Source organism: Macaca thibetana, chromosome 15 (genome assembly GCF_024542745.1).
Source record: "Macaca thibetana thibetana isolate TM-01 chromosome 15, ASM2454274v1, whole genome shotgun sequence".
Taxonomy (NCBI): domain Eukaryota; kingdom Metazoa; phylum Chordata; class Mammalia; order Primates; family Cercopithecidae; genus Macaca; species Macaca thibetana.
In genome coordinates this window covers 64999632-65026448 of record NC_065592.1, presented here as the reverse complement: position 1 = coordinate 65026448, position 26817 = coordinate 64999632, and the positions used below count along the sequence as shown (strand labels likewise).

The 26817-nt window shown below is 40.7% G+C and overlaps 2 protein-coding genes across 5 annotated transcripts in view; both read right to left on the bottom strand.

Annotated features, from left to right (window-relative positions):
* The window catches only part of PSIP1 (PC4 and SRSF1 interacting protein 1), a 50677-nt gene extending 37897 nt beyond the window's left edge, over positions 1 to 12780 (bottom strand). For 2 of the 4 annotated variants that reach the window (XM_050761641.1, XM_050761642.1), the window contains exons 1-3: positions 12598 to 12747; positions 11909 to 12108; positions 8453 to 8529 (exon numbers count right to left, since the gene is read on the bottom strand). In XM_050761641.1, coding sequence (XP_050617598.1) covers positions 8453 to 8529; positions 11909 to 11980 — 149 coding nt within the window. In that variant the 5' untranslated portion in view covers positions 11981 to 12108; positions 12598 to 12747. Of the gene's footprint in view, positions 1 to 8452; positions 8530 to 11908; positions 12109 to 12597 lie in introns of all 4 variants that reach the window. The other 2 variants (XM_050761640.1, XM_050761644.1) reach the window with 2 other exon arrangements.
* Positions 12781 to 26396: 13616 nt separating this feature from the next.
* LOC126937295 (thymosin beta-10-like) lies at positions 26397 to 26543 on the bottom strand. Its single transcript, XM_050760702.1, has one exon. The coding sequence runs from the start codon at positions 26541 to 26543 to the stop codon at positions 26397 to 26399; it is 147 nt and encodes a 48-aa protein (XP_050616659.1).
* Between the last annotated feature and the right edge of the window lie 274 nt (positions 26544 to 26817).

The window sequence follows — 26817 nt, the reverse complement described above, 5'->3', positions numbered from 1 at the left end:
AGTCAGTCTGAAATAAAATATATCAAAATGTTAACAGTAGGTCTGACTGATTCATTCTTCAAGGCATTTCATTTTAAAATAACATACCAAATGCTTAATACGCACATGCACACAAAAGCAGGACATAACTATATACGACAGAAACTCCTTTAAAAAATGCATAGACAAGTTTGAAAAAAATACACCAAAATACTACCAGGTTTAGGGGTTATTTCTAAAAATAGGCATAAAAATGATTTGTTTCCTTTTATATTTTTAAAAATTTTAACAAGATACACATTCAAGGTAACTTATCTACCAAATTTCAGAGCTGAAAGGAAACTGAGGGATCACCAAAACCTCATTTTAAATATTAGAAAACTAAAATTCAAAAAGACAGACTCAGGCAAGGTCATCTACCTATTAAAACAGCAGAGTCTTAACTTGCAGTGTTCCTTAAAGAGGTTTTGGGCTTTCCTTTGACCACTGTAATACAGTCTTTGAAACATCTCCGAATAAAATATTCATGCTATTTCTCTGTATGTACGAACTCAGACCTCAAACACCAATGTCAAAGCTTGTAAGAGTCAAGACTAATGTAAAACATCCTAAGAAAACTGCAAATCATTAACTGAATTCAATACTAGTTTTGTAATACTGAGGCAACTCAAATCCTACAATGTGTTTCTTACATGGCACACACTTTGAAGCCCTAAGTGTACACATGTGCATCCCTATTTTCCTATGATTTATAAACAGAGAAAAGCAGTTATTTCTGTTAATTCATTTTTTGTAAGTAATATGTATACCCACAAGAACACACACAAAAATTCAGCTGTTACCCAACTAGAACCCTTTTTTTTTTTTTTTTTTTTTTTTTTTTGAGACAGAGTATCGCTGTCACCCAGGCTGGAGTGCAGTGGCCGGATCTCAGCTCACTGCAAGCTCCACCTCCCGGGTTTACGCCATTCTCCTGCCTCAGCCTCCCAAGTAGCTGGGACTACAGATGCCCACCACCTCGCCCGGCTAGTTTTTTGTATTTTTGAGTAGAGACGGGGTTTCACCATGTTAGCCAGGATGGTCTCGATCTCCTGACCTCGTGATCCACCCATCTCGGCCTCCCAAAATGCTGGGATTACAGGCTTGAGCCACCGCGCCCGGCTAGAACTCTTAAAAGAAACAAGTCACAGGCCAGGCATGATGGCTCACGCCTGTAATCCCAACACTTTGGGAAGCTGAGGTGGGAGGATCACTCAAACCCAGGAGTTCGAGACCGGCCTGGCCAACATGGTGAAACCCGTCTCTACTGAAAACACAAAAATTAGCTGGGCTTGGTAGCGCGTGCCTATAAACCTAGCTACTCAAGGAGGCTGAGGCAGGAGAATCACTTGAACCCGGGAGGCGGAGGTTGCAGTGAGCGAAGATCACGCCACAGCACTCCAGCCTGGGTGACAGAGCGAGAGACTGTCTCCAAAAAAAGAGTCACATATACAAAACAGAAATCCTATCAGAGCCAAATATATGAAGCTCAAAACAATAACTGTTGCCAAGTAATATTGCTAAACAGAAAAATCCCATTTTTAACAACATATTAATTCTAACTTGCTGCTTCATTTCTACATTACTAAATCACAAAATATGAAAGTTTATTATAAATATTTTATATTTTATAATAGCATGTATTATTCTATAATAGAAAAATGATTCAACAGACAATTGAATATGCATGCACTATTAGTCATGAACCTGCTGGTAAAAAGAGATCAATAGGGCCAGGCGTGGTGGCTCACGCCTGTAATCCCAGCACTTTAGAGGCCAAGGTGGGCGGATCATGACGTCAGGGGATCGAGACCATCCTGGCTGACACAGGGAAACCCTGTCTCCACTAAAAATACAAAAAAATTAGCTGGGCATGGTGTCGGGCACCTGTAGTCCCAGGTACTAGGGAGGCTGAGGCAGGAGAATGGCATTAACCTGGGAGTCGGAGCTTGCTTCGAGCGGAGATCGCACCACTGCCACCGCACTCCAGCCTGGGCGACAGTGAGACTCTGCCTCAAAAAATAAAAATAAAAAATAAAAAAGAGATGAATAAACAGTTCATCTCATTATTTGGTGTAAAATTTAAGAGAAATCATACAAGTCCCACACCAATACATGCAGCTATGAAACTTGTATAGAACTACCGTAGAAGAAAAAAACCCTATCCTATGATTCATTATTTTCTTCTTGTGACCACTATCAGTACCTCTGCATTGACCTTCACTCCTAAAACTATAAATTAGATGGGTTTTAAAACAGCCTGTGATGTATATTTAAAGTTCCTAAAACTAAGCACCCAACTTCTTTGCATTAAGACAATTAAGAACAGTAAGGAGGAAAAAACAGCAAAATATCTTTATTTAAATTTTCTAGACTTCAAAGATATAGAGCTAGATAGGAATATTCCCTCAATTAGCAAAGGTAAGTCAGCAAACCTCAAACTGAGCTGCATTTCAACTTAATAAATACTACTAGTAGAAGTCTTAGAAAAATGGGTAAATCCCCACAAGTCTTGTTCCCAAAATGAAACATAAGTTTGCCAAAGCTGAACATTTTAAACAAATAATAGCCGCTATTTAGTCTTCAATACATGCCAAGCATTGTTCTAAGCATTTTTCATGTCATGTCTTACTAGCATCCCATAATTCCGAGGCAAGATATTATTATCCCCACTTCACAAACGAGAAAGAAAAAAACACAAATATAAGTAACCTGCCCAAGATTATATAGCAGGTAAGTGGCAGTCAGGATTCAAAAACAAACTTCTGATCTAGTTGTCTTAAACTCTACATAAACGTTGGCTAATGGACAGCAGATGCATAATCAACAACTGACTTTATCTAGTGCACGAAGCTTTCAATCACCAAATATTTATTTAACAGCTACTAAGTGCCAGGCACTTAAGTTAATGATGACAAGACAGACAAGGTCCCTGCTGATCCAGCTCTTCGAGTGTGGGTGAGAAAAAGAAAAAAGGAAAAAAAAAAATTCAGTCATTGTTGCAATGGAGAAAATAAACACGAGGAGGAGGATGTGAGCTAACATCTAAATGACTTCAAATATTCGATGGCATAACCTTTCCTGCAAAGGGAAAACAAAAGACCTGAGACAAGATGAGGCTTATTTGTACAACAGAAATAAGCGGTGAAAAATGTAATAAGGCTGGAAAGGTAAGCATGGGCTAGTTCGTATAGGGTTTTACAAATAGCATTTGTAGGTAGTTTTTGGTTTTGATTCATTGCTAATGTTAAAATAGGGAGTCACTGAAAGTTTTCAGTGAAATGACATGATCTAATTGGGATATAAAGATCTCTTTGACTAGACAGTTGTACCTCTGTATCCGTAAGATTGTGGATTATCCTTCCCCCACGCCTACAGATACCAAAATTCATGGATGTTTAAGTCCCTTACATAAAACAGCACATATATATAATGCACACCCTCCCATATACTTTAAATCAGGGATTCCCAGTCCCCGGGCCAAGGACCAGTACCCATCCGTGGCCTGTTAGGAACCAGGCTACACAGCAGAAGGCAGGCATTACCACCTGAGCTCTGTGTCCTGTCAGATCAGTGGCAGCATTAGATCCTCACAGAAGCACAAACCCTATTGTGAACTGCACATGCGAGGGATCTAGGCTGAGTGCTCCTTATAAGAATCTAAGTAATGCCTGCTGATCTGAGGTGGAACAGTTTTCATCCCAAAACCATCTCCCCAAACCCCTGCGGAAAAAATGTCTTCCACCACTGCTTTAAATCATCTCCAGATCACTTACAATACCTAATATAATGTAAATGCTATATAGTTGTTAACACTGCATTAAGGTAACGACAAGGAAAAAAAACTATACATATTCAGTACAGCCATAACCATCTTTTTCCCCCAAATATTTTCTATCTGTGACAGGTTGACTCCATGGATACAGAACCCACAGATACAGCAGGCCAACTGTATATGAAGAGTGGAAACTGAAACCAACATAGAGTAAGTAAGTAAAAAAAAAAATTTAATTTTTTTACCCCCCAAGACAGGGTCCTACTATGTTGCAAGCCTGATTTGAACTCCTGGGCTCAAGGGATCCTCCTGCCTCAGCCTCCTGAGTAGCTAGGACTACAGGCATGTCCCAGTGTGCCCAGCTTAGGACATTATTTACAGAAGTCATTACACATGGACTTGAATTACACAAAGATGATCAAGAGTGGACAGATCCGAATGCATTTGAAAGGAAAAGAAGATTTGCTGACTGACTAGATGTAGAAAGGGGAAAGACTGTAATATGTAATCAAGGATAATACCAAGACTTGGCTTCAGCAAGAATTGAGTCTACGTCATTCCCACTTACTAAAAATCTGCTTGAATATGTTACGTTTAAAATATCTAGTACACGGTCACAGTTAGGGCTCATTGTCTAATATTCAAAACTCGATCGCTGAACATTTACTATGAATGTCTTAAGTAAAATCAGATGTTTGTAGGCCAGGAAAAGAATGCAGTTACAAAAGAATTCTGCTCTAAATTAACAATTAAAAAATCTTAATCTATAAATCAGTTATGAATTAGTACAATTTTCCAAATACCCCTTTCTTCTTGTATGTTCTTACTATCCCATCTCCCTAACTCCTGGCTAGCAGACTAAACTACTTATGCAAAATCCAAACTAAAAAGTTCAAACAGGCCAGCCACAGTGGCTCATATCTGTAATCCCAGCACTTTGGGAGGCCAAGGCAGGTGGATCACTTGAGGTCAGGAGTTTGAGACCAGCCTAGCCAACATGGTGATAACCCTATCTCTACTAAAAATACAAAAATTAGCTGGGTGTGGTGGCGGGTGCCTGTCATCCCGGCTACTTGGGAGGCTGAGGCAGGGGAAACGCTTGTATCTGGGAGGTAGAGGTTACAATGAGCGGAGATTGTGCCACTGCACTCCAGCCTGGGCAACAGAGGAGACACCATCTCAAAAAAAAAAAAAAAAAATCAAGTAGCCTGTAATCTCAGCACTTTGGGAGGCTAAGGCAGGAGGATCACTTGAAACCAGGCCCAGGAGACCAGTCTGGGCCATGTAGCAAGACTCCGTCTCTAAATAATAACAACAATAATAATAATAAAAAATACAAAAATTAGTCAACTACTGTAGTATCAGCTACTTGGGAAGTTGAGATGGAAGCATCACTTGGGCCCAGGAGTTAAAAGGCTACAGTCAACTATGATCACCACTGTGCTCCATCCTGGGCCACAGAATGAGACTTATCTCAAAAAAAAAACCTTCAAATAACTACCCTCCCAAATTTTGAGGGGAAAAAAGATCATCAGCAACTTAAGTTTCCAAAAATTAATCTTTTTCGTTTTTTAGAGACAGAGTCTCACTCTGTCACCCAGGCTGGAGTGCAATGACATGATCTCAGCTCACCACACCCTCTGCCTCCTGGGTTCAAGCAATTCTCCTGCTTCAGTCTCCCGAGAAGCTGGGACTATAGGTACACACCACCACGCCCAGCTAATTTTTATATTTTCAGTAGAGATGGGGTTTCACAATATTGGCCAGGCTGGTCTTGAACTCCTGACCTCGTGATCCTCCCGCCTCAGCCTCCCAAAACGCTGGTATTACAGGCCTAAGCCACCACGCCCAGCCCAAAATTAATCTCAAGTCACCGCCCGACCAACATACATATGGGGCAGCACTGCTTTTCCAAAGATAAATGATATAAGAACACTAAGGCAAAAACCAAGTGCATTTTGAAATGAAAATTCAGTATCATTAACTTAACTTTAAAGTTAAATACATTTGAATTCCTTGAATATATCCTAAATTCTTGAATTATTAGTAATTCATTGTCTTCATTAACTACCTAATTACCTATTAACTAAACAACAGTTAAGTTTAGTTACTTGGTTTAGTTTGCTTTGGTTTAAAACGTACATATATTTGGCCAGGCCACGCTTGTAATCCCAGCACTTTGGGAGGCAGGTGGGCAGATCACGAGGTCAGGAGATCGAGACCACGGTGAAACCCCATCTCTACTAAAAATACAAAAAATTAGCCGGGCATGGTGGCGGGCACCTGTAGTCCCAGTTACTCAAGAGGCTGAGGCAGAAGAATGGCATGAACCCGGGAGGTGGAGCTTGCAGTGAGCCGAGATGGCGCTACATTCCAGCCTGGGCAACGGAGTGAGACTCTGCCTCAAAAAAAAAAAAAAAAAAGTACATATATTTATAATGTGAAAATCCTTTCAAATGCTAGGGAAGGGATAATCATTCCTCTTCTGAATTTAAAATAGTAATGTAAGAAGGGACTGTGTGTTCTATAAGACTATAAGGATATACAGAAGTATAAAATCTGTTCCATTTCAGGCTGGGCATGGTGGCTCACGCCTGTAATCCCAGCACTTTCGGAGGCCGAGGCAGACTGATCATGAGGTCAGGAAATCGAGAGCATCCTGGCTAACATGGTGAAACCCCATCTCTACTAAAAATACAAAAAATTAGCTGGGCATGGTGACGGGTGCCTGTAGTCCCAGCTACTGGGGAGGCTGACGCAGGAGAATGGCATAAACGCGGGAGGCAGAGCTTGCAGTGAGCGGAGATCGCGCCACTGCACTCCAGCCTGGGCAACAGAGCAAGACACCACCTCAAAAAAAAAAAAAAATCTGTTCCATTTCAGACAAAAATCAGAATTAAAGAATTCTAAGCTTATAAAACTGAAAAATGCTAAGGAATGTCCACTCACATTACCACAGTATTTCCAAACTTCAATTTCCAGATCAGAATCCAAACTTCCAGATCAGAATCATCTGGAAGGCTTGTTAAAACAGATTTTTGGCTCCACACTCACAGCTTGATTCAGTAGGTCTACAGTAAGGCCTAAGAACCTTTTTTTTTTTTTGAGACAAGGTCTGCAATGGTGAGATCTTGGCTCACTGCAAGCTTTGCCTTCCCAGCTCAGGTGACGGTTCCACCTCAGCCTCCGGAGCAGCTGGGACCACATGTGTGCCACCACGAATGGCTAATTTTTGTATTTTTTGTAGAGACACAATTTCACCATGCTGCAGGCTGGTCTCCGAACTCCTAACTCAAGCGATCCTCCCGCCTTGGCCTCCCAAAGTGTTGGGATTACAGGTATGAGCCACCACACGAAGCCAAGAACTTACATTTTAACTAAAGTTCCCATGAGATGCTAATGGTGCTAGACCTGACAACACACTTTGAAAAGCCCTACTCTAATATACACTGCACAATTTTCCATTAAAAGATACCTTTGTCCTCTACTAAATTTACTGAAGAGTTTCTTTAGAGTATCCCATGGAATCAGAAATTTATCACTTCTTAAAAATTCTATTATTATACATAGAATACACTTGAACCTAACTCTAATTATGATGAAGGCCAAATCAATTCTGGATCCAAAGTTGTATTTTTTAAAAAACTAATTATGAAATATTGTACTATACCCTTAAAATAAAATATCCAGAACTGGTCAGTCTACAGACAGTAGACTAGTGGTCGTTTAGGGTTGGAGAGGGGAAAGTGATCAACAATAGGTTATGATAGTAAATATACTAAAATCTATTGACTTACACACTTTAAGCAGGTGAACTTCTTTGTAAATTCCATCTCAATAAAGCTATTAAAGACATTGTGTGAAAGTTTATACAGTAGCTAAGCAACATTAAACCAAATATTGCCATCGTAGCCACTCTTAGGAATAGGTAATTCTAATCAGAATAGCAATAGTTTTGTTTCTCCTCATCCCAGGTAAACAACACTACCAAAATTATGACAGACTCCAAACTTCAAGTCCAAAATCAACCAGATCATATAGTATTTGCAAGGCCATTAAATTATAAGTACATAGGAATATTCTTTGGGAAATTAATGGTGGCCTCCAGAGTGATCCCATGCACTTGGCAGTAACATGCTTCAACATTCAGCTGCAATTTTTGAAAAATTTGCTTCACCACATTAGTTCTCTGCCCACATATCCATCAGAGGCAGCAGAGCTTCAGGGACGATATAAACACAAGGAGGGAACTATCTAGACTTCCTCTTCTCACCTTCCCCACAATATACACAGTTTGTATATCTGATATCATAAAACCAAAAATTAGGTACCAAGTAGTCCTTATAAAAAGCACTTACTGCATAGGAATATTAGATAACTTATTAAAACTTTCCCTATATATTTTCATCCATCAATCATTCTTATTGCTGAGAGAATTTCTACTTTCCTTTTTGGTTAAGGAAATATCAATTCCAATAAAAAATAAACCCACAGCATCTGTAAACACTACCTTAAAAATAGAGACTTAAAGGCTCTTTCCAAAGTTCAAAGATTTTAAAGTTTCCTATTACGTTACTATTTCCCCCTTGAATTAATGTCCACTGCCCAATAACCCTGTTAAATTAGCTCTGATTTGCCTTTAAAGCTAACAGGACTTACGTCTCATGAGTTCCAAAAAAGAAAATGGGTAGTTTGTTTGTGGGTGGCTTTACAGCTCCATCAGGAACTTCATCTACCTAAAAGAAAAGTGAGAAAAATTAAAATATTTTAAAACACACACACCTCAACATTTATCTGAATAAACGAGAGCAAAACATCCAAAAAGGATCTGTTATAAAATGGACCAGTTCTGCAGGCCCATAATCTCCTATCCCCAAATCTGAAACCCAAGAAACTCTGAAAACCAAAATTTCTGTTAAAACTCATTTGGTGGCAAAACCTGGACTGACACTGTGGGTGTCAGTCATTTCTTTTGTCCACCTACTGTTTCCACTGTTCTTTGCAGATAATTAAGATTATCATGTGCTATTCCAGACCACACCAGAAGCAAAATATATGGTATATGTACTCTCCCTGCCTTCCTAAAATCCCAAAATTTGGAATTATTAATCATATCATCATTTCAGGTAAGGAGTCTGAATCTATTTGACAACCCTAAATGTTAGTTCTGCAGGAAATCTATACAAATAACAGAATAATGTAAAAGCAGACATTGACAAAAGTTTAAATTAGTACCTCCCGAAGTCTGAAAAGCTTATGAAAAGATCCTTCACTAATATGCCTGAATCACATGAGGCTAGCTGTTCCTTTTTCACTGCTCTTTCAACCTTTTAAATTATGTAAGGCAGAAATCATCAGGTGCTATCACATCTAATATATCCATAATACTTGTTACTTTCCCTTATCAATAAAGGAAAAGCAGACCTCAGGACTAAAGCAGTACTACCTAGCTAAAATTTAACAACATGTCGGCCAGGCATGGTGGTTCACGCCTGTAATCCCAGCACTTTGGGAGGCTGAGGCTGGTGGATCATGAGGTCAGGAATTCAAGACCGGCCTGAGCAATATGGTGAAACCCCATCTCCACTAAAAATACAAAAATTAGCCCAGCGCGATGGCAGGTGCCTGTAATCTCAGCTACTCGGGAGGCTGAGGCAGGAGAAACGCTTGTACCTGGGCAGCAGAGGTTGCAGTGAGCCAAGATGACGCCACTGCACTCAAGCCTGGGTGACAGAGTGAGACTCTGTCTTTTGAAAATCAGCTGACTTTGTTAAGAAGGGGGCTGACCATTATAGGACCTACTATCCCCTCTGTAATCATTATGGTGTTGCAGAAAAGACCATGAGGATGACTGAACTGGTTATTTGTGAGGGAAGTCTAAAGGCTCTCACACATCAACAGAATCATTACCACCCAGTATCTCTAGGGACCTATTTCCCCACCAATATGATGAAGATCACACCTGTTATCTGAACTTTGTGGGAAGGTCCCGATAATTGCAAAAATGCTTAATCCCTTAAGATATAATTTCTGTTAACCCAGTTCATATGCTTCTTTCTGCTAGCAAACAACTTTAAGAGTTTATGCAAATACCTAGCACCTATAGCCTTTAACAAATGCCAGGCAAAATTCGACTTTTTTTAAATGATTATTACTGGTAAAGGATTATGTACATGAATGTTTAAGACTTAAAAATTAAAGTCTGGGACATGTAGACATAAATGTTAAAGCAAAAATTGCAACAAGAGGTGTCACCTTTACAGCTCAGACTTTAAATATGTACTCTAAACTCTCTACAGCAAAGATTTCAAATTTCTAATGAAGACAGAAAAAGGAAATCATTGTTGGACACAGAATACACCAAAACTAAATGCAGCTGTTTCTCAGAACAAAATGACGGGGAAAAGGGAAAAGACAAACACTTCCCTTCCAATCCAAATGAATTGTTAAATAAGGAAAACACTGTGGTCTTCCAAAGGCTACCCTATTTTATTTTCAGTAGCACTCTTAGTCACTTAACGTGAGCGTGGGGAGGGTGATTTGGGAGATTTTTAAAACATTTCATTGGCTTTCAACTGCACTGTGGCATGCAAATCAGAATACAGATGTATTAGACAACCTCAGATTTTCAAACACCTCAAAATAAACAAGGATACCTCGATAATCATGAAAAAGTATATTAGAGGGGCCTTAAACCTGATCAGTTTCCCTAGGCTCCATTTGAACGTGAATTGTGTGCATTATATGTACTACAGGCTGTGGAGGGTATAAAGAAATTCCATTTAAGGTTGTTGCCCTCAGGCTCACAATATACTTGGAAGTCAAAGCATACACAGAGTAAGAATTAAAACAAAAGATTATCACGAAAGGAATAGATTAGAAAGTAAAATATATAGACAAGGATTATGACTAAGGATTGTTCAAGTAAGACTGCACCGAAAAGGCAGACTTTATAGGCAAGGAAAAAAGCTTTGGAAGGAAACTTGTGAACAGGAGTCTACGTAGAGCAGCTAGATGGAAGAAAGTCAAGGAACAGTGATCATTTTACACTTGGATGGCACTCTCAACTCCTAGACAGGACTCTGTTATCTAATGGGTGTGTTCCCCCATTCCTCTTCCCTGCTGACATAACTAAAACTATAGAATTTAATTATTTTTAAGAAACATTTTCAAAGGAGAGTAAATTAGTCGAAAATAAATGGCTTGGAAAAATACAACTTCAGAACACCATATAAGTATATTTTTAAAGGATCTCGAGTTTACCCAATCTAATGGATTGCAACATATTTTAGGTCCTATTTATCACTGTTTTAGAGCCTGGGTACCACCATAAACAAAAATACCCCTTTTTCTAAAAATGGAGCGTATGTCTTTAAACAGTCTCAATTCCTAAATGTCACAAAACATCCTGGGTCCTTAATCATTTCTCTGTACCACTAGATGTGAACTCAGGAATCTGGTCCACACCTCCTTTTTGCCTATTGGAAACAAAAAGGTAAAACAACTTCTTCAAGGTCATAAACACCTCAAATAAAAAAGGGGAAATGAATTTTCTGGCCCTTCCTCGGTGCTAAACTACTGTAATACTTTCAAGAATATCCAGTCCTGAATCTCTGTATTAAACAAGCAAATCCAGAAGGCCTCATCAAGTACAAGGTATTTTTTTAAAAACCCTGTAAATGCAATTTAACCACATACGCACTTCTCTGACATCCAAGAGTTTGTGTGTAATCTGCACAAATTCCAGATATTTTGTACTTGATCCAAAATTACGGAAATGTCAATGTTTCAATAATTTTTAAACCAAATTCATTCTTCATTATTTCACCTACAATGGAATATTAACTAGTAACGTATTTAAGTATTTCCTAGGAAAAAAATCTGTCCAAGTCGGCCAATAAACCATAGAGAAATACACAGGTATGTAGAAACGTCTGAATTTTTATAATTACATGGGAGATTATTGGGTAAAAAACTAAAGTGAAAAATCAGGTTACAAATGAGACTAAAGCGAGGGAGAGAAAGGACAGAGGAAAAAATGAAGAGACACGGTGGGCAGCAGGCCTCCGGGGAAGAGGGTAGCACTGCTAAGCGCAAGGGCTACAAATCACTTACTCGAGCTGGCCAATGGGGATAACCTTTCATCTTGGCGAAGATGAGGTCTCCAGGTTTGAAATCGCGAGTCATGTTTCGGGGGCGAGACCGGGGGTCCGAAGCCCGGGAGGCGGCTAGGAGATGCGGCGGCGCGGGGATGCGGGCGGCGGACACTGGCCGCCCACGGGCGGGGGATGATGCCTCGGGGCGTCCCGACGCGCCTGCCAGGGAGAGCACCGAGGGCGGTTAAAGCGAAGAACCCCGAAGGGAGGGGCCGCAAGGGGAGGGGGAGGGGAGCCGGCGGGTGGGGGTGGCAGAGCGAAGGGAGGGCCGCCTCCCGCTCCTCCCCCGCCAGTGCGCTGCCTCCGCGCCGGGGCAGGTCCTCCGCCCCGCCACCGAAGAGACGCCACCACCTGAGGCGGGGATGCTGCCCGGCCCGAAATCTCCCGTCCGCTCGCCCCATCTTTCTCCGGGCTTTTTCCACCGGGCTTAAGCCCTAGAAGGGAGGGGTTGCATGGGAGAGAAAAAGGCAGGGATTCCGAGAGGCGAGCGGCCCCCTTCCGCCCACGCAAGGCCTCCCCCGCAACCTGCTGCCCAGCGACTGCAGCCTCGGCCCCCTCGGCTCCCGGGCGGGCCGCGTCCACTTCTCCGCTACAGCCAGGAGCGAGGCCACCGAGGGGGGGCGGGGCGAATCCCCGTCGCCCGCTCACCTGCCGGGGCCGCGGGCGCCGACGCTGCGGTTGCTGGCCGGTCGCCTTTACCCGCGTCCACGCAAGCCACCTGCGCCACCAGCTGCCGCAGAGGCGTCTCAACGGCTCGGAATCGCAACCGCGCCGCCGCTGCCGCCGCCGTAGCTGCGCTGCTCCCGCGCGGCTCCCGCTCGGCGCCCGCTAGCACTGGGGCGCGACCACCTGCTTACCGAGAGAGGGGGGATGATGCAGCACCCGGCGAAGGCGTGTGGCTGCGAAGCCGATTTTCTGAAAACCCTAGGTCCCCAAGTTCGCTTTCATGTAACAAGTGCATGCAGATGGAGAGGGAGACGCAAGCGAAGAAGAAAGGACTGGGCGAAAATAGCTCGGCCTGCCGCAAGTTCCCCCTGCGGTTTGCAGAGTGGTCGGGCCCGGCCCGCCCCTGCTGGCCTCTCTGCGTGTGTGTATTTGTATGTGTACTGTATGTAAAAGGCGGGGAGGGAGGAAATGATTGTTGTGGACGCGGTTTGGGGGCGGGTATCCGGGCCTGTATCCCTTGGCTGCGTGTTAGGGAGAAACTGGCAGTAAAGCTTCATGTTCTTGTATCGTTTTCCAGGGTGGGGAGGCCTGAAGGCTGCTTTTGCGCGGTTTGCATCATCCAAAAAAGAGGAGCTGTACGAAAACCCAAAGATGAAATTGGAGCATGCGGCGGTTGCAGGGTGTGCTGCATGTAGGCCTCTTGCACCTCGCTGAATGGGCCTTGTAGTCTCCTTTTCCTTGAAATTGTAATATGAGAGAGCCCTATTTGATTTCTTTTACATTTGAATCACCAAGAACTATTAAGAAAAATGCAACCCTACCGAATGCAAAATGCGAAGGGTGGAAAACAATGACAGGAAAACAGAAATCTTTTAGATAGGATGTGGGTTCGGGCCCTAACTAAATTTTAGCTGCATCTAAATTTTTTCTCCCTAGTAGAATAGGAGCTGGTAGGTGGTACAATGTATAAGTGTTACTAAACCTCAAATATTTTCTCTCTTAAAATGCTTTTCAAGGGATTTTAAAGATTATTTTATTTTTTGATCCTTTAGAGAGGCTGAAAATATTTTTAAACAGAATGTTAAGATATAAAAATAAGAATAATAAGACGTATTAGCACCTAGATAATACTGCTTTAAATACGGGACTCAACTGGAAATGAATTAGGAAAAGTTGTTTTGAGCTGGTAAAAATTGAGAATTTTTTGAAAGCAATACAGCATGTCTTTAAATAGGAATGAAAGAAGACAGTCCCAAAGTAAAATGTCCTGCAAGGAGTTTCGAGAAACTATACATGGGCAATACACGGAGAGTTCCAAGTGGAGCAAAAAGAGAAATTGGCTGCCAAAGGAGAAGGAAGGGTTGGTGATATGTCTTGAAGCTTCTCATTCTAAATTTGAATTTAATGTGTGTAGTAGGAAGCTACTATAGGTTGCTGAGCAAGAAAGGGGTAAAAATGATTATTTAACCAGTTCTTGATGTTTCAAGGTAAATAATAGTAGAAAGAGGCTGGGGGTAAGTGGAGTACTCACGAAATGACCCATTTCTCAGTGAGACTGGTGACTAAGAAAGGGGAAGGAAGAGCACAACTAAGTAATTACACAACGGAATAGTTGTCAGGTGTTGGCTATAAATTATGCATAAGAAAATGTGGAAAAAGATGTATTGAAGAAAAGCCCAAGATACAGAGAGAGAGACCAAAGCATCATCCAGCAACCATTTTTGTGTGTGTGTTTGTGTGCACTTTATTTGTTCTAAACCCTGTAAGGCCTTGCTACTTCAAGTGTGGTCCAGGGCCCAGCAGCAAGGGCTACCTGGGAGCTCAGGTAAAGCTCAGCCCTTCCGGAGGCCTTCTAAATCATAATCTGCGTTCTAACAGGATCCCTAGGTGATTCTTACGCATATTCAGTTTGAGAAATTGCTTTAGAGGATACCTCAGACTGTAAGAACTTCAAACTAAGGAAAACAGACATAAAATAAGTTATATTTAATATTAAAGATAACTTTTCATTAGTACTAATGGTAGGACCAACAAGTAAAGAGGGGGTAGTTAGTGTTGGGGGGGACCTCAGAAAAGAAAAAACAAAGAGAAAATGGAAAAGCGTTGATGTTTTAGTATTAGTGGGTTTTTTTTTTTTTTTTTAAAAAAAGGAAGTACCATACTTAGCTCTTGCTGCCTTTAAGTTTTGTCCGTTTCAACCTGTGGTAGTTTGTAGACAACAGGAGATACCCTTTAAACAATAAAGGCAAAACAGGTGGTGGTTTAAGCTTCCAGAGAACAAAAGCCCAGGATCCCTGGGAGCAACAGTTCTGAATCTGAGAGGAAAGGGGGAGGGGAGGGCAGGGAACAGGGAAGGAAAGCTGGGCACATCCTAGCCACTTGGAGAATTTTCTGTGCTCTTCTCCAGCTGTGATCTTTTCCAGCCATGCTTGGTGCAGCCGTCCCCCATAGTCAGCCTTCTTAGTGGGGATGCTTGAAAAAGTATACCAAAATGGAGATCAGAGGAGCAATGGGAAAAGTTGTAAGGAGAAAGAATATAATTTCCAAAACAACTGAATAAAAGGTGGGGGGCAGGAAAATCTAAATGAGTTGAGGCAGGAACTTGGCCTACATTCTCTCATTTAACCAAAGTGCCACTATCCCCATTTCACAGATGAGAAAATAGGCTCACAGGAGATAAGCAACTTGCCCAAGATCACACTCTAGTCCAGGGGCCGAAGTAACATTCTGGCCCCTCTGGCTAGTTGCCCATGCCTTTTCGCGATTCCACATCGCCTCTAGGTGGGGCAGGGAGTCAGCAAGGCTGAAGGAGGAGTGGCTTATAATTAGAAAAAGATGCTGGAAGGAAAAGCAGCCCAGTACTTACTCTTCCACCTTCCGCCTTTGGGCTTGAAAGTATTCCCAGCTTAAAATTTCCTAACAACCTCCCTCCACGCCATGCCATTCCCCAGCTTGTCCCCCGCACTTAACTCCTTGTGGTCCTAAGAAACTCAACCCAAAAATCACCTCTGGAAAGGCTGTGACCTAATCTTACAGTAACGATTTCTTATTTACACTCTTTCCTACTAATCTGTAAACTGCTTAGAAGTCGGCACTATCTTATTCATCGGTGCAGGTACTCAATAAAAAAGTGCTGGGCATGGTGGCTCATGCCTATAATCCCAGCACTTTGGGAGGCCAAGGCAGGCAGATCACAAGGTAAGACCAGCCTGGCCAATATGGTGAAACCCCGTCTCTACTAAAAATACAAAAATTAGCCGGGCATGGTGGTGCGCGCCTGTTAATCCCAGCTACTCAGAAGGCTGAGGCAGGAGAATCCCTTGAACCTGGGAGGCAGAGGTTGCAGTGAACCAAGATAACCCCAATGCACTCCAGCCAGGGCAGCAGAGCAAGACTCTGTCTCAAAAAAAACAATTTGTTTTCAAAAATGTTTATTGAATGAATGAGAGGGAGTGGCAAGTGAAAAACCCCAGCAGACTCATTAATCCTTTAGGGTGAGAAAGCAGGTAAGTATGACACATGAAAGTTTTTGTTTTGACTTTATGAATTTTTCTTGTACAATGCTTCAAGGTTAACCCTTTAACAGCAGTGACATTTTTCACTCACTGCAAATACATTCATTTTAACCATTTTAATGAAAATCTTTCTAAATGAGATCTCTATTCTAAAATAGCCACAGTCTCTTCCTTCGTATCTTTTACATAATTTCCTACCTTGATACACATTGTTAGTGATGCACCTTCAACTTATTGGTATGAACAAGTATTGAACTGTTTTCTCATGTTTTATATGTAAATCCTCATGGTGGGTAAATAGTGGGAAGTTAGCAAGAACATGGGGGAAATAAAGAGCATTAATCAAAGAGCTAGTTTAGTTGGGGATGTCGTAAATCCAGCCTAGGACTTGCTTCCCATGAAAATCAATAAGCATTCGAAGCTTTGGCTCTTAGGTAGGCAAAAGCGAAGATGTACTAGCTTATGAGCTGATAACTAGGTTTACTGCTGAGCTGCTTTACCAATGTTTAGAAGAGAGTTGTTTTCGGCACATGAGATGAGAGAAGTCTTAAGGAATCTGAATGCTCTTTAGAAAGACTAGAAAGGCCGGGCGCGGTGGCTCAAGCCTGTAATCCCAGCACTTTGGGAGGCCGAGGCGGGCGGATCACGAGGTCAGGAGATCGAGACCATCCTGGGTAACACGGTGAAACCCCGTCTCTACTAAAAATACAAAAAGAAATTAGCCGGGCGTGGTGGCGGGCGCCTGTAGTCCCAGCTACTCCGGAGGCTGAGGCAGGAGAATGGCGTGAACCCGGGAGGCGGAGCTTGCAGTGAGCCGAGATCGCGCCGCTGCGCTCCAGTCTGGGCGACAGAGCGAGACTCCGTCTCAAAAAAAAAAAAAAAAAAAAAAGAAAGAAAGACTAGAAAGAAGCAAGGCAAAGACAGAGTTTGACAGTTGACCTGTGTGTACTATTGGTGCCTTTTGTGAAGACTGCCTAGACTGTGGGCTGTTCTAGTGGGATTTTTTTTTTTTTTTTTTTTTAGATGGAGCCTCGCTCTGTCACACAGGCTAGAGTGCACTGGCACAACCTCAGCCTGCTGTAACCTCCACCTCCTGAATTCAAGCAATTATCCTGCCTCAGCCTCCCAAGTAGCTGGGATTACAGGCGCCCACCACCACATCCAGGTATTTTTTTTTTTTGTATTTTTAGTAGAGACAGGGTTTCACCATGTTGGCCAGGCTGGTTTTGAACTACTGACCTCCAGTCGTCCGTCCACCTCGGCCTCCCAAAGTGCTAGGATTACAGGAGTGAGCCGCCGCACCCGGCTTTTTTTTTTTTTTTTTTTTTTTTTTTTTTTGAGACAGAATCTCACCCTGTTGCCCAGGCTGGAGTGCAGTGGTGCAATCTTGGCTCACTGCAACCTCCGCCTAGGTTCAAGCGATTCTCTTGCGTCAGCTTCCCAAGTAGCTGGGATTACAGGCTTGTGCCACCATGCCCGGCTAATTTTTTTTTTGTAGTTTTAGGAGAGATGGGGTTTTGCCGCGTTGGCCAGACTGGTCTCGAACCCCTGACCTCAGGTGATCTGCCCTCCACGGCCTCCCAGAGTGCTGGGATTACAGGTGTGAGTCACAGTGCCCGACCTCCAGTGGGATTTTTTTTTTAAATCACTAGATGACCTGATTACTTCTCATCTCAGGTACTTGGTTTGCTGCTTTCTTACATCTCCATCTCCAGTCTCAGTTAAGGCTTCTCTTATCCCACATGTGTGTATGCCATACTCCTCTTTGACTCTGCTGCCTGATTTTGCCTTTGTCCATTCTTCATCTTATTCCTTTGTCTACATTCTTTCTCATTTTCCTCCGTGTTCTTACTCTGTGATTTTGGTGTGTGAGGTGTGTAGCTTTGAAAGTAAAATGATCTCTTGCTCTGGTCAATAGACCTACCAACCTACTGATGTCTTTTATTGTCTTTTTACTATTGATTCTTGTAGATCAGCTTTCTCAGAGTGTTTTTTGAGAACAATAGTATAGCTTGAGAAGTTAAAAGGTGTAAATTAGGGAAAAGGAACCCTCACCTAGGACTAGTGATGGTAAATATTGTACCATGCAACATTTTGGCGATGTGCTTTCTTATGAGCTCATTGATAAGCAGGGAATGTGAGGTTGAGCTCTGATAGCCAGACAGACACCAGAGGCTTTACTTTAAATGCAAATTTAATGTATCTTAATATTTAGGAAAAGTAACTCACATGCTCAATGTTCAATTGCAAAGAAAAAACTAATAGTTACAACTTTGATATGACATAAGAAAAGAGAGCACAGGCTTTGGAGTCAAGCATGAGTTCTGATCATGGCTCTGTCACTTTCCACAAGTGCTATTAGGCAACTCCTTTAACTTCATGTACTTATTTTCTTATCAGTGAAATGTGAATAAGGACACTTGCCTTGGAGGGCTATTGTGAGGATTAAATTAGATCATACATATATAATGTGCATATTAGTATCTTAGCCATATTTACATCCTAGAGGAAAAAATGAATAATTATCTTCCATGTGTGCATAGGGTTATGCCGTGACTGGGTCTAAAATCCAACTAGATATAGAGGGAAAAGTTCTGTATGAAAACTTCACTTCTAAGGACTGCTGAATGACAAATTACTGGTTTGACTTTGCTGTTTGGGGATTTTTTTTTTTTTTTCTTGTTGGAATTGGTCTTTTTTTATTATGATTTTTTGAGACAGGGTCTTGCTGTGTTGCCCAGGCCAGAGTACAGTGGCCTGATCTCGGCTCACTGCATCCTCAAACTCCCAGGCTCAAGTGATCCTTCCCTCTCAACATCTGGAGTAGTTGGGAATACAGTCACATACCACTATCCCCAGCTATTTTTTTTTTTTTAATTTTTTGTAGAGATAAGGTCTCCCTATGTTGCCCAGGCTGATCTGAAACTCCTGGTCTCAAGGAATCCTCCTGCCTCGGCCTCCCAAAATTGTAGGATTATGGGCATAAGCCACAGTGCCTGGCCTGGGTTTTTGTTTTTTTTAGATTTTATTTTTTTGAGAGCAGTTTTAGATTCACAGCAAAATTGAGAAGATACAGATGTATCCCATATGCCCTCTACCCCCACACCTGCATAGCCTACGTCATTATCAACATCCCCCACTAAAGTGTTACATTTTTTATGATCGATGAAACTACATTGACATATCACCCAAAGTCCATAGTTTACATTAGGGTTCACTATTGCTTTGTGCATTCTGTGGGTTTGGACAAATTTATGATGACATGTATCTGCCACTGTAACATCATACAGAATGAGGCAGTTTCACTGCCCTCAAAATCCTTTCTGCCCTGCCTATTCATCCATCCATTCCCCAAGTCATGGCAACCACTTATCTTTTTACTGTCTTCATACTTTCACCTTTTCCAAATCATACAGTATGTAACCTTTTCAGATTGGCTTCTTTCACTTGGTAATCTGCATTTAAGTTTTCTCCACGTTTTTGCATGGCTTAGTAGGTAATTTCTTTTTAGTTCCAAATCATATTTCATTGTTTATTTGAATATTCACCTACTGAAGGACATGTTGGTTGCTTCCAAGTTTTGGCAATTATGAATAAAACTGCTATAAACAACTATGTGCATGTTTTATGTGAACGTAAGTTTTCAACTTATTTGTGTAAAGACCAAGTTCTGTAATTGCTGATTCATATGTTTATGTTTAACAATATGTTTTGCTTTTAAGAAATTGCCAAACTGTTTTCCAAAGTGGTTGTACCGTTTTATATTCCCACCAGCAATGAATGAGAGTTCCTGTTGCTCCACATGCACATCAGCATTTGGTGTTGTGTTTTGGATTTTGGCCATTCTGTTAGATATGTATTAGGTATCCCATTGTTATTCTATTTTTTTTATATATTATAGCTCATAACTTATTAGCTCCTCCACAGTGGTTAGTAGAAGATTTCTGCTTAAGTATGTTTTATGTGTGTCCTTTAGTCAAGAAAATATTTGTTAAGACATTAACCTAGAATACTGTGGAAACCTAAGGTGGCTTGGAGAAAACAGAGTTTATGTACAGATAACAAAATATTTAGAAAATACAAAGTAGTAGCAATGAATTTTTAAAATTTCCGTACCCACAAATTACCCTGTTAAAATGTTGTGAATTATCTTCCAGTCTTCATTTGTATAGTTTTTTTTTTTTTTTTTTTTTCAGACAGGGTCTTGCTTTGTCATCCAGGTTGCAATACAGTGGTGCAATCACACCTCAATGAAGCCTCACCCTCCTGGGTTCAAGTGATCCTCCCAGCCCGAGTAGCTGGGTCTACATGTGTGCACCACCATGCCTGGCTAACTTTTTTTTTTTTTTTTTTTTTTTTTGTAGAGAGGAGGTCTCTGTGTTGCCCAGGCTGGTTTTGAATGCCTGGGCTCAAGCAATCCTCCTCCTTAGCCTCCCAAAGTGTTGGGATTACGGGCATGAGCCACCACACCTGGATTTTTAAACATAGTTTGTAAGCATTGTTTTTAAATAAACTTTTTCTTTTTGAATAATTTTATTTTACAGACAAGTTACCAAGATAGTACAGAGGGTTATTGTATACCTTTTGCTAAGTTTTCACTGTTGTTAATATATTAGCATTGTAAGGGTGTCAAAATTAAGAAATTAACATTTCTACAACACTGTTACCTAAACTACTGAGTGTATTTGTGTTTCACCAACTTTCCCATTAATGTCCTCCTTCTGTTACAGGATCCTGTCCAGGATACCATATTATTTTGAGTTGTCATGTCCTCCCCGGTCTTTTCCAGTCTATGGCAGTTTCTAAGTCTTCCCTTGTTTTTCATGACCTTGGCAGTCTTTTTTTTTTTTTTTTTTTTTTTTTGAGACAGAGTCTCATTCTGTCGCCCAAGCCGGAGTGCAGTGGCACAATCTTGGCTCACTGTAACCTCTGCCTCCCAAATTCAAGCCATTCTCCTGACCGTGACAGTCTTGAGGAGTTCTGGCTAGATACAGTGTAGAATGTCCCCTAATCTGAGTTGGTCTATGTTTTCCTCATGATTACACTGGTGATATGGGATTTTGGAAAGAATACCCCAAAGTAAAATGTCCTTCTGGTCACATCTTATCAGCTATATGATATGAACATGACACCATGAGTAATGTTAACCTTCATCACGATTTTGGTGATGTCTGTTAGGTTTCCTCACTATAAAGTTACTGTTTTTTCCTTTCCCTACTAATTCTTTGGAAACAGTCACTAAGTCTAGCCCACTCCCAGGGGGGTCAGAGGCACCCAGGAATGAAGCTTCACCTCCTAGAGAGGGGAGTATTTCTCTGTATATATAATTTGGAATTCTTCTACAAAAAAGATTTGTTTCTTCCTCCTTATTTATAAATATTGTTTTTAGTGACTGCATTACTGGCTATACTATAGTGTAGCTAAATAGTCTTCAAATGTTGCACATTTAGGTGGTATGCAATTTTTTAATTAGAGAGTATTATATTAATAATTTATAATCATATGATGGGTTTTTAAATTTTGCATTTTTATCTGTAGTGTTTTAAAGACATTCCTTGCCCCAAGGAACATATATTTATAATTTCAAAAAATCAATACCTCTCGAGCATAGGCCTGCATATTTTATTTGACCGAGAACTCTTTTATCTCCAAGATTTTAAACTTGGAGCTTTCTGCTGTGATCATAATCCAGGCAACTCTCCAGCACTGTTCTATCCATTGAACCTCTTTTTCTCAGTTAACTTGACTTTAGTCATTTTTGCATCCCACTTCACTCAGCATATCCCACTTTCCAGCCTTAGATGATGCCTATGACAACAGTCTTCACATTTTTTTGCTGCTATAATTCCCCCTGCCAAACATTTTAAGTTGAAATATAGCATTATTTCAACATTTTAATCATTCCAAAAGATGCAATTTCTAGCACATTAGAGATATTTTAAAATAAAAATGTTACATGAAGTGTAGTATAAATACCCACAGCGATTTCATAGCCACTATTATTCATTTTCAGAAAAATGTGAATAAATACATCTTTATTTTAAGGAATACAGAATTCTTGCTCTTTAATAAAAATTATTAGCATTTAAAATTTTTCCATATTTGCTTATTCTCCTTGAACTCTAATTCCCATTCTACTTGCCCTGTAGAATTTTGTTGTAATCCAATACATTTTATATCTGAAAGTACTTTAGGGCCAGGCGTGGTGGCTCACACCTATAATCCCAGTACTTTGGGAGGCCGAGGTGGGCAGATCACCTGAGGTCAGGAGTTAGAGACCAGCCTAGCCAACATGGTGAAACCCCATCTCTACTAAAAATACAAAAATTAGTCAGGCATGGTGGCGTGTGTCTGTAATCCCAGCTACTCGGGAGGCTGAGGCAGGAAAATCACTTGAACCCGAGAGACAGAGGTTGCAGTGAGTCAAGATCATGCCATTGCACTCCAGCCTGGGCGACAGAGTGAAACTCTGTGTCCAAAAAAAAAAAAAGAAAGTATTGATGAACCCATCATAGTTCTCTGTAACTGTAATATGTATATAAATTGAAATTATAAAGTGCATATTTTTTCTTGTGATTATAAGACATAGATTTTTTCCTCAGATTGTTTTTCATTAAAGTTAGTCTTATATAATTGACCAAATCAACATATATTACACATTTTAATACATTCACGAAAATTATATTGGAAATGCTTCTCAAGCAGATGAGTCATGATCAGATTTTTTCTAAGTATAATATTTAGAAAAGGAAAGGCGTAGATGGTAAATACTATTCAGTCTGGCAGTTAGTATATATTTTAATTTTTTCTTACTAGGAGTTAAATTTTTTAACTTTTTTTTTTTTTTTTTTTTTTTTTGAGATATGGTCTTGCTATGTTTCCCAGGCTGGATTCAAACTCCTGGGCTCAAATTATCCTCTTATGTCAGCCAGGATTACAGGCACGCATCACTGCCTAGCTTAAACATTTTATAAGCTAAAGATAAACTAGAAAAAAATATTATATGATGATAGGTTCTTGAAATATAGTTGGCTCTCTAACAGCAGGTTCTACATTCGTGGATTCGACCAACCCCAACCCTGATGGAAAAAACAGTACCTGCATTCTGCATTGGTAGAATCCGCGGATGCAGAATCTGGCACCTCCTCACCCCACCCCCTCCATCCCACCTCCCCCTGTGAGTGCTAACTAAGGAACTTGAGTATCCATGGATTATGGTATCCACGGGGGTTCTGGAAAAATCTCCCACAGATAGGGCAGGCCAACTGTATATTATTGAATAACTCATTCGATTTAAGAGAATCACTTAAATTTTTACCCTGGATTTTAATCAGTGTATCTGGAAATATTTAGTAGTCATGGGAAACTTTCCAGTTACATTTTAAGAATCAAGTTTCACCAGTTTATACCACTTCATCTGTGCAGAGATGATTTATTTACCAGCTCTAATGACAAGTCTTAGAGATGAGTAGTTAGAACATCTAAAAAGAATTGGCAGGGCACGGTGGCACGTGTGGTAGTCTCAGCTACTCAGGAGCCTGAAGTGGGACAATCACTTGAACCCACCATCACTTGAGTTCGAGGTTACAGTGAGCTATGATCACCATTGTACCACAGCCTGAGTGACTGAGCAAGACCCTGTCTCAAAACAAACAAAATTGTTTATTTGAAGGGAGAGTGAGAAACACTTTAATGTTCCATATTTCTTATCAATGCTATGTTTGTTTTGCTCATGTGGGAGTCTTTCTCACTCTTTTTATACAATTCAAAAGATAGAAGAGGCAGAATTGGGCCATGTCTGCTTTCTCTCTCGTAGGCCACAAGTGTTGCTAAAGAATGCAGCAAAATCATGTAGGTCCCTTAAGTTAAAATTCATATTAATGAGGCAAGTTTGAATCATATTTCACAAAAGCAGCTATATAAGAAACATTTTATCTATTATGACAAACAACTCTGACTTTAATACATTGACTAGCAGGAAATTCAGTCTCACTGTAGGGTTTCCTTCCTCCTTCTACAAGTTCACAAGAAGTAGGCTGATGTGTGCTGGGTACATACAAAAGCCTCCTCATCTTCAGACCATCCTGATTGGATGATCCCTTGAATGTCTTGGTAGCCCTGGAGATAGCAAAAAAATGTAGAGAATCATAGAAAGATTAATAAAGAATCTTACCACTCATAGAAAGATTAATAAAGTATCTTACCGCTCAACAAAGTATCTTACCACTCTTCCACTGAACTCTTAAGATCACTCAACTGGTCCTTCATTAAATTTTGTTTCCTCTCCATTGTATAACCCATTATGACTCTTTCAAGTCATGTCAATACTTCTCAGGTTCACACTTAACCTTGAATCATCCTCAGTCTTAGCAGATAACCTTTTCCCCACAGAGAAGATCTGCCATCAAGCTCTTCTCAAAGTAGTACTTGTCTTTCTTTGTCCCTGCTACCTCGATGGAAAAGTAAAGAATTTCCCTCATACCATCCAAGGTATTTCCCTCATACCGTCTAAGGTATTGTATTTCACAATACAAACTCAAGGAAATAGAATTCTGAAAAAAAAACTTCGCTGTGGGAGAAGAGAAGAAAATGAAGCTTTGTAGGGGTCATCTGTTAGAAAAAAGGCTGAGTAAACACTGCAAATACTGTATTTCTCTCACTGCTGGTCCTTTTCTTGATACCTTCATAATATCTATAAACAAGGCAGATTTTCCTCACCTTAAACAAAAACTTTCTCTTGAACCTACAGTGTATAGATCTGTGTGTTTTCACTTTTTATTTTGAAATAATTATAGATTCACAGAAAGGTGCAAAAATAATACAGAAAGGTCCTTTGAACCCTTCACATATATCCTCCAATGGTTATATCTTAATTATAGTATAATGACAAAATCAGGAAGTTGATCTCGGAACAATGTGTATGTATAATTGTCTGTCACTTATCACACGTTGTAGATTCCTGCCACCGCAATCAAGATACAGAACTATTCCACCACCATGAAGACCCCTTGTGCTACCCCTTTAGAGTCATTTTCTCCTCCTCCCAATTCCTAACCCTTGGCAATCACTAATCATTTCTCCATTCCTATAATTTCATCATTTTGAGAATATTATATATATTAAATCGTAATATGTGGCCTTTTGAGATTGGCTTTTATCACTCATCTTAAGGCTCTTAAAACCCATCCAAGTTTATCTATGTATCAATAATTCATTGCTTTTTATTTCTGAATAGGATTCCATGGTATGAATGGTACAATTTGTGGAACCATCCACCTATTGAAGGACATTGTGGTTGTTTCCAGATTTCCCCTATTACAAACAAAGGTTTGATGAACATTTACATATAGTTTTGTGTAGATATAAGTTTTTATTTCTCTGAGATAAAGGTCAGAAGTATCATTACTGAGGTGTATGATAGTTGCACACTTAGTTTTTAAAATAAACTGCCAAACTATTTTCTAGAATGGCTAAGCCATTTTACATTCTTACCAACAATGTATGAGAAATGTAGTTTTTCCACATCTTCACCAGAATTCGGTATTGTCACTATTTTTTCTTTACACTCTACTCACAGGGTGGTCTTAGTGTGCATTTCCCAAATGGATACTGATATAAAACATCTTTTCGTGTGCTTATTTGCCATCTGTACATCCTCTGATGAAATGTCTCTTCATGTCCTTTGCTTGTTTCCTAATTGGAGTGGTTTTACTGTTGAGTTTCAAGCATTCTTTTTTTATTTTTTTTGGCCACAAATTGTGTTTTATTTTCATTATTCATACAAATAATTTTCATATATACATATTTATTTATTTATTTATTTTAAGACAGAATCTCTCTCTGTCACCCAGGCTAGAGTTCAGTGGCGCCATCTCGGCTCACTGCAACCTCTGCCTCCCGGGTTCAAGTGATTCTCCTGCCTCAGCCTCCCGAGTAGCTGGGATTACAGTTGGCTAATTTTGGTATTTTCAGTAAAGACAGGGTTTCACCATGTTAGGCTGGTCTCGAACTCCTGACCTCAGGTGATCTGCCTGCCTTGACTTCCCAAAGTGCTGGGATTATAGGTGTGACCCACCGCAACCGGCCACAGATAATTTTCTATAATATTCAGGGGCAAGCCGGAGAATTTGGCAGTCCCATTGGAGCGCCCCTCAGAGACTCACAGGTCGGTGGCACGGTGCGGAGAGCCCAGGTTTGGTTCACAGTGTGGTTTGCGGGGCGTATCCAACTTGTAGTTGGCTCTTCCTCCACATCTCAAGTCGGGGCTCAAAGATGACAGGCGTAGGAAATTTCACTCCTCTTCTCCTGCTCTGTGGTCTCTTTGGTCGGCAGAGTGTTCTTCTGCATCTCTGTGGCCTTCAGCTTGACCTTATCCAAGCCGGCAATTTCCCCCAGGTCCAGTTTGTGTGCCATTTTCTTAACCCCTTTCCCATTTGCTCTGAGAACACTCTCCAGCAGCACTTGTGGCTGCAGTGTTTACCCAGAGATAACTTTGCCACAAAATATCTCACTTTCGTTACTGTTTTCACATAGTTCTAGAATATTGCCTTTGGAAACAAAAGACATCACTCTGTTTATAGTATTTTGTTTTTAGTAGTGGTATTTCCATTTGCAAAATATAGTGATTCTCAATCACTGAAATTGCCAGATCCTAGAAAATATAACATTCCTACACATGATGTTAACA